Here is an 8,702-nt window from a genome sequence, read left to right as displayed (position 1 = left end):
GAAAAGAGGTGAGCATGGTGCCACTATGTTTAATTTATTAAGTGAGTAATATCTTAGCAAATAGAAAAGATAAGACCTTCGTATTTTATATTCTAGCTTTTCAATATCGGTATTTTGAGTTTCTAATTCATATGTAACCACAGACTTCGTATTTTGACTTCACAAACATCTAATTTGAACCAGTGCTGCATTCAACATACCACGTGACACACAAACATCGATGTTTATCTGTTTTTTAATACTTACTTTTAAATTAAGAAATTGAGTAATGTATAGTACTAAAAATTTGAATTATAATCTACAGTTTGATACCAAACTCATTGACATAAATTCATAAAACAGTAGTTCAATAAAATTTTGAATGTGAGTCAACAAACGCGATGACATGGCCTTTCACCCGTGACCAGTCCAAAAAAGAATTAAAGGTGAAAAAATACAAAAAATTTCCAAACTTGATAAATGATTTATTTTGAAAACATTATTCTAAAACTTTCCAAAGTTATGACTAGTTTTCTGTTATATATTGTAATTTTTGCAGTTTTGCTACTAAACTAACATACATACATTTTATTCATCAATTCTTCAATATCATTTTATATAAATCTGTAATTATTAACTGGTAGTAATAATCGTGTCATGAATGATATCAAGGTACTTAACAGCAACAGAAAAACCCAGCCAACCATCAGTAACATTAAAATATACATTGTATGTTAAACTAAAGACTTACGGGCAAAGACAAGTACTTACGGGAAAGCAAAAAACAAGGTTGTTGTTGATATCAAGAGAGTCCAAGCACATGCTGCTGGAAGAAATTTGGTGTTTGCTTTTCCACAACACTTTCCCATTTTCCTTCGGTTTCTGACACTTGTTGCCAATATCAGGCTGGTAAGTTTTTCTGGCAGATGACCAGCTTTGTCTCATACGCTGCTTTAATCTCATAAAGCTGAATCACTAAGATAGCATCTCTTGACTAAATATTCCACTTGTACTGATGATAATATATATAAATAAAAGGGGCTCATAAACTTCAAAATTTAATAAATCATATACGAATTTTTAATATATTTATATTCCTTTTCATGGCATAAATCTGTCATCATTTCTATATGCTACAATGTAATGAAACTATGCTCTTAAATTCTTAAACGTTAATAGTATTTTGAAAACAATGTTTCTTACTTAGTAAAGTCCAAGTCAAAGGTACAACTATTTCAATTTTTAATGACAAATATTTGATTACACACAACATTACAGAAACTTTTTTATCAACTATGAGCTACTAAAAATACTTACGAACCTTTTTGCTGGGACTATTTAATTGGTGAATGTGCATTAGATGGAAATAGTAACATATTAACTTTCCTAACAGCAAGTTTTAATCTTAAAGAATATAATGAAATTAAAGTGGCTATTCACCTGGCAGCTTTGTACGAAAGGAAAGTTTCACATGGATTCCTGCGAGATCTGAAATACCGGCTCAGCTAAGTCAGTAGAACTCGAGTCTCTTTTGACAATTTAAATATGAAATGAAGTTGATGTAAGACAACTACTTTGCTCAATCTAGTATTATTGTTTATAGATATACATTTTATGACTTTATAAGTTTCTTCATGAGTTATGTTATTTGCATGGCAGTCATCACAACCTATGGCAGTTTTTATCAATGGTAGAAACAAGTCAATGTTAAATATTTAGATGGATAGGTTCTGTGAGTTTAGCTATATTCTCATCTGGCACCTGGCTGCTTGGCAAATAACATCAGCCATAATATTAATTTTAAAATTTAATAAATCAACAATGGTTACAACTAGCAGTAGTAATATTCACTAAGTACTAAAAGTTAAAACTAACAAAAATTAATAAATCAACAATGGTTACAACTAGCAGTAGTAATATTCACTAAGTACTAAAAGTTAAAACTAACAAAAATTAAAAAATCACAATTAATGGGTATTAACTATTATAATAAAACGAAGCAATCTTATACTATAACTATAACTTATAGGTAATAATAGCAACACTAACAGTAATAATAGCAACACTAACAGTAATAATAGCAACATTAACAGCAATAAAGTACTATTCTAAAATTATCACAAAATAATATAATTTACATAATACGCTCATTTTAAATAAATATTACAGTACTGTTTCCAATGAAAACAGTTTAAATAATGATACATTTAATCATTTATTTACTAGTAATGTAATATTTAGTCACTGTAAAAGTGTAACTTGTAAGTGTAACAATAACTTGAATAAGGCCTATTGAGTTTAAATTTCAGTAGATACTGCAGTTAGATGTTCAAACTTTTGAAATTAAAACAGTCTAACTATTTAAATACTCGATTAAATGTATTTCACGATATCAAACCCATCAATCCACTAAATAGCATCGAATTTACCTAAAAGGATTTCATTCAACAACAGTCGCTAAGTAGAAACGCTCTATATGAAAATAGTCATACCTTTACGCTGTCAGTGTCACTTGACGTAAGCCTAATCGACTTGTGTTGTATTAACTCATTCATCAGTGTAAATGATGTATGAAGTGCAAAAGCTGTAACTCTAAGAAACATAACAGACAACATAAATTCGTAAAAATATATAAAAAATTAATATAATTTAAATGATAATAGAATAATGTTTTAATCATATCAGTAATACGTCTTGAAGTGTTCAAAAATAAATTAATGAAAGTATTTGCGTCTTCTTTCTTTCTTTAGATATTGATCAACTTCGTAACACTTTTTTCTTAATCCCATACTAAATATACTTGTAGGTGGGTAACCATTATACATTAGTCATATATTTGAATATTTGTATTTATCTTTGGTTCGAATATCTCTAAAAATATTTTTTATAGCTGAACATAACGATAAAGCATTACAGCAAAGCAACTTAATTAGAATAATTAATTCAGTATCATTTGGTCAGTTTAACTGATTTACACTTATATTTTGCGGCATTTAATTAATAAAATTAATACGCATCTTAAACCACAGTTATTTATTATTGCAAAACAGGATATTTTTCGCATGTTTCGACCACACTTGTTTGGGTCATTCTTTAGTGTTTGAGTTCGATTTATTTTCTGCTTAACAATTCCAAAATCTGTTTTATGGATGCCTTTAAACTTGTCGTTTTGATGTCAGTGGACTTGGAAACCTATAGACTCATATTATCATGTAAGATCAAGATTAAATAGTGTTATATATTTTACACTTTTGGTTTTTTAAGAAACAGATAAAATTAATAGCTTAAACATCCATCATTAATATCTTAAACATTAAAATAGAGTACTAAGCATTGTAAAAAAATAAGTGGAATATTGCTGTTTCAAACGAACGTAATACGTTGTACTTGTAAATATACGATAAATTATGCATGGCTCAGTGGCTTGTGAGACGCGAATCGGAAGGTTCAAAGTTCAAATCTTCAATATGCTGCGAACACTCTCCACTCTTTCAGCTATAGACGAGTTATAAAATGAAGATTAAATTCATCTATTTGGATGTAGGTATGTAGGCGGCAGTAGCTGCTAGTTTTCATCCTTCTGTTCAGCAGTTTTAAATTAGGGATTGATAAGCCTGAACCTTTGTCTTTGACCTTGCTTTATTGCCTGTATATCAGACAAAGTACCGTTCATATTGAAAACACAAAAATGGAAAACTGGATTGTGGAGAAAAACTTATCAAATATGTTAATGAGTAGATTAACCATTTGATATGTTGTTATGGGAGAAATTGGTGATGGAATATATATTTTTTTCATACGAGGTTTTATTGTTTTTATAGAGTAAGACTTTTGTTTACTTTGTCAACGTTTAACCAAGTTTATCTGTAATCATCACGTGACATACAAGAACTGAGACTACCAGCTACATATTATTTTAATTAAAATAAGAGAATCACGCGAGTGTCTGTAACAGTACTAATCTACAAAGCATGTGATTCGGCAGTTATATAATTAATAAAGTATTTATTAATGAACTATCAAACATATAAATATAAAAATAAGAGTAAAGTTTTTCTATCCTGAATTTTATGTTTGGATGTTTCTGATTTAGATTAGATAAAGAGTCATAGATGGCGTCAAGGCTATCGAAAGCTGTAAAAATGTTATCTGTGTAATATAATATAAATGACAAGGGTTTTTTTGTAACTGAAACATGTTAATACAAAAATATGTAAACTTGGATAATGATGTAGAGATAAATTTATTTTTAGATAAAAAGTCGTAAAACATGATTTTTTAATGGCTTTTAACGGTAACTTTAATGGCTTTTAACGCTAAAAATAGGGTTTCTATACCCCGATAAGCACAACAAAGATAGTCTATTGGGTATCTTTGTGTTTAACGACAAAGAAAGGAAAATATCAAAAATCTAATTTCCTTACGCATCATACAAAACACACCTAGAACGACTTCAGTTATTATAGTTTGACATTGCTATTTTACACAAAAATTGGCTATCACCTCTATCTCGGCCAAAACAGGAAAATAGCTCAATTACTTTGAATTTCATGGAGAAAAAGACACCCACCCTTTTCATGATGTCAAAGACACTCAATTTCGAGCAGAACTAGCTGTCATCAGTTCAACTATGTCAATAATATTAATCATTTCAGGTAGTGATATTGTATGTATGTATATATTAGGTTTGTTCACCGGTTTAATGACTTTTAAAGACACTGTAAAAAAAAAAAAATGTTTGTATGCAAAGATATTAAAAGTACACAGAATTAATACAACTGAAGTTCGAATAAAAACAAGACACATGTCGATTTGTAAACTTGGTACCACCTATCTTTTAAGATTACTTTTTTTTGCGTGTGCTCCAATGAATGAAATTCTAACGCCACACTATTTTCGCCAACTTGTACCCGGGAGTCGGGATAGACGAAACGAATATGGAACGATGCCATTATGGCTCCGATCTATGCTTAGAACGTTGCGTATCATGTAACACTTACCCTCTATAACTTTATATGGACCATGACTTTGGAGATAGTTGAATCATCTTAGGCCTAACGCTTTAATTTTTAACCCCTTATAATCTACTATTATTAATGGCCACGACCACGTGGTTGAAGAGTAGTGAAATTAGTTTTCTGTCGTAATTCTTTTTTTTTTTAAATTGTAGCACTATCCATGATTTCCTTGTAATCGTGGGTTAGTTTTCGAACTTTTAATTTTATCTTGTTTTTTTCTTTTAATTTGATAATAATGACTTAATGTAGTACAATACTACTTATGTATTTATTTTTACTTAAGTTTAAACCTAAGTGTTAATCTTAGCAGCGCCTTTTTCTGTATCTAAAAATTCTTTAGAAAGCTATTATTATTATTAGATAACTTGTAATAATAATGTTTTATAAGATATTGTAAAACATTAAATTAAGAAGCTGGAAACCGTTTAGTTTTTAAAGATTTATGTAAAAAAAAAAAAAATGTTCACATTATTTGAAATATTTAACTCCCATTTGACATTTATCATTTTATATTGTCTGTAAAGAGTGTAAATATGTTTAATAATAATAATGCTAAGTAATAGTGATACTTACATTTATCAAACTACATTTTATTTTAAAGTGTAAGCCTGAAGCTATGCTTATTTTTTTATTGATATAATAGTTTTGAAAGTTGATAATACCCTATTGTTCAGTACACTTCTATAAATACAGAGCACTTGTGTTTTGGTTTGTTTTATGAAAATAATTGAATCTTAATCTAGATTTACAGTTTTTCAAGTTTAACTGAATTATTATTATAGTTCTAAAAACTGCTAACACATCTTTCGTTATTTTATTTAGTTGTAATCAATAAGAACTATATACATGAGTACTCTACAATTGTTTGAATAATTATTGTTTAAATATTACTTAATTATTGTATAATTATTTAATGTTTACTAGAAATGTTACTTTATTAACAGTGAACGTTTAAGACTGTATAAATGTTTTTTTGCCACTAGAATTTACACATGTTTATTACTATAGTATATTCTTGATTTTAAAAGGGAATTGTGTAGAATTAAAAAGTCCTAAAAAATAACATATGGCATTATATAATTATATGGAATATATAATTTTTATTGCTAAAGATTACACATCAGAATTATTTATTGCTAAAGATTACACATCAGAATTATTTATTGCATCATTATGAAATCTTTTTACAAATTATTGAGATATAAAAATAGTTCCTGTTTAATAAAATGTACAAGTATATTGTCTTGAAGTGTAAAATTTTCTTATGTTAGGTTTACTAAAATCGATGTTATTATGAGGTCAAAATATAAATTATAACAGAAATGAAATTTGCATGAAGATTAATCATTTATATTATTCTAAGCCTTTTGCATATCAAAATAAATGTCAGTGGAAATATAATGTTTTAACATGGCAAGGCTTTTTCTTGACAATGTTTTGTAGATTGTTACAGTTGTAATGAGTGTATGGAAAATACCTTGATCAAATAGGATTAAAATCTTTAGATCAGTTTGCTTAATGCCACTTTATGTTATAACCGAAGACTTTAAAACTAGTTATATTAGCGAAAAAGAAGTTATTCATTACATAATCCTTACAGAATAACTTGTTAAGTATTCATCTATTTCTTGCAAGTCAAAATTAAATCATCCTGTTTCATTAACATGAAAAATGTCATCACAAACTTTGAAAAGTAGATCTTTTGTTCAGTAGGTGAAGTTGTAAAACCACTATAATTCTGCTGGAAAATAAATGTGACTTTAATTCAGCTACTGCGTAGATGATTTCTGCTACTTTACTGTTTACATTTTATTACAAATTACCAGCTTCTGTTAGCTGTAGTGAGTTTGAGAATCTAGTAAATAATTCATAAGAATGAATAATCATATCTTTATTGAAGTCAGTTGTTTATGTGTGGAATTCCCGGTTCTTTATTATTATCTTTGCAACAGTTAATTTTATGCTGCAGTATTATTGTTGTACCTAAAATATGAGCTAGGCGATTGGTAGAATTTGATAATTGATTATTATCGTTTGAGACTTGGAATAATTGAAAACATGAACCTCGATTAGTCGATTATTTTCGTGAGACAGGACCCTAATTGATTAGGTTGAACAACCACGAATCAATCAAAAATTATAATGAGAAATCATAATGGCAATATTTCAGTTAGTTGGAATAATTGGAAATATTAATTTCAGTTAGTCAGTTATTTTTGTGACATTAATCAATTTAATCATAAATTATTATTTTACTTGCCACTAATCAATGCTCGTAGGTAAATGAGTTAATCGCCTAGCTCTGCCTGATATTAATTTATGTATATCCTTATTTCTGTGCCATACATTCATGTCTGAAGTACAAGGAAATTTGAAAAGTTACATAGATAAAAGAAAACTAGTTTTTATCATTGGTATCAAAATAATTTGAAAGCAAATTCAGTTCTTGAGATTTAAAGCTTGTTAAAAAGTTCCACAACATATTGTTTCATGGTTTATAAAATACTTCATAAAACAAATAGTATCAAAATTCATTATAATTTTTGAGAATTGCAAGAAAAATTACATTTTTTCATATTTTCAAAGGTGTCAAATAATTTAAGGAATATATATCCATCATTCTGTTTTTTATGAAACAGTATATACACTTGCTTGATAACTTAATTGGATAAGGTCTGAATTTTATGTCAGACTCAATACATAAAGTACATCAAGAGGTTGATCTTTCTCTAAACATTTATTAATTGTTTAGTTTCAGAATGGCCACCCATGCCGAGCAGTTCAGTGTTCATTGTACGTGGGAGGTTGAGGGTAACAGGTCAATAACAGAAGCAGTCAGTTGGGCATTTGGAACAGATAGGTACTAGTTTTTTACCTTTTATCAGTATTAGATGAAGTTTTTATATTTTGTGTATGGCCCACACTTGTTACTTATAAAGATTTAAGATGTGTGAAACATTTTGTGATTCTCAAAATTTATATCTTTAAAGAACATAGATGGCTCATGTTTGTGATTTGTGGACTGAGGTGATTCGTATTTAAGGAAAACCATTTTTGGTCTCACTTAGCCTGAAAGTTAATAGCAGTTTAGCCTCGACATGCCAAAAAATTTAGGCTGTTTTTATATAACAATATCTACATATCTTTTGTGTTGCCTTAAATTTTTTTATTGTGTTTGGGATTAGCATTTCATATTTTATTTTGTGGTTGTTGAGTTTTTATTGTTACAATCTCCTCCAACAACCCATTGTAACTTATCTTCTTTTTAGTGAACAATAGTTAAGTTTCTTGAATCATGAACAGCTAAATTAACATTCAATAAATGTTGAGATTACAGGCTTATATCTAAAAATGTAAACGAAATACGACTTCAGTCAACATCTTTCAAAATTTAGTTTTTTTTGTTTAAAAGATAAAAATTCACATCCATATAGATTCTATCACTATAGAACATTTATATGAAATTGAGAAAGGTTAAATATTACATAATCAAGAAATTGTCACATTTTGGAACACTTTCATTAGCCACCCCCCAAAAACATACATCACGTATAATAGTTAAACGAACCGCCTAAACGTCAAGTTAGTGAAGCCTATATAATGTGTGAAGTTTAGTATACTCTAATCCCTTATAGTGATGGCACATGATGAGACACGCATTCGGCATGTAATGCTGTTTGAATACAAGAAGGGAAACAACGCCTC

The 8,702-nt window shown here is 28.5% G+C and overlaps 2 protein-coding genes across 12 annotated transcripts in view; one reads left to right on the top strand and one right to left on the bottom strand.

The window, feature by feature from the left end:
• The window catches only part of LOC106469080 (palmitoyltransferase ZDHHC5-like), a 16,147-nt gene extending 13,654 nt beyond the window's left edge, over positions 1–2,493 (bottom strand). Inside the window, exons 1-3 of one of the 9 annotated variants that reach the window (XM_022397484.1) lie at positions 2,409–2,481; positions 1,420–1,507; positions 751–991 (exon numbers count right to left, since the gene is read on the bottom strand). In XM_022397484.1, the coding sequence (XP_022253192.1) occupies positions 751–848 (98 nt within the window). In that variant the 5' untranslated portion in view covers positions 849–991; positions 1,420–1,507; positions 2,409–2,481. The other 8 variants (XM_022397488.1, XM_022397485.1, XM_022397487.1 and 5 more) reach the window with 8 other exon arrangements.
• Positions 2,494–3,500: 1,007 nt separating this feature from the next.
• The window catches only part of LOC106469077, an 11,663-nt gene continuing 6,461 nt past the window's right edge, over positions 3,501–8,702 (top strand). Inside the window, exons 1-2 of one of the 3 annotated variants that reach the window (XM_022397481.1) lie at positions 3,501–3,523; positions 7,750–7,857. In XM_022397481.1, coding sequence (XP_022253189.1) covers positions 7,757–7,857 — 101 coding nt within the window. In that variant the 5' untranslated portion in view covers positions 3,501–3,523; positions 7,750–7,756. Of the gene's footprint in view, positions 3,524–4,615; positions 4,635–4,846; positions 5,179–7,749; positions 7,858–8,702 lie in introns of those variants that run through there. The other 2 variants (XM_022397482.1, XM_013929533.2) reach the window with 2 other exon arrangements.

Source organism: Limulus polyphemus, unplaced genomic scaffold (assembly GCF_000517525.1).
Source record: "Limulus polyphemus unplaced genomic scaffold, Limulus_polyphemus-2.1.2 Scaffold3288, whole genome shotgun sequence".
NCBI classification, from domain to species: domain Eukaryota; kingdom Metazoa; phylum Arthropoda; class Merostomata; order Xiphosura; family Limulidae; genus Limulus; species Limulus polyphemus.
The sequence above is the reverse complement of the archived record's forward strand: the minus strand, read 5'-3'. Positions and strand labels throughout refer to the sequence as shown.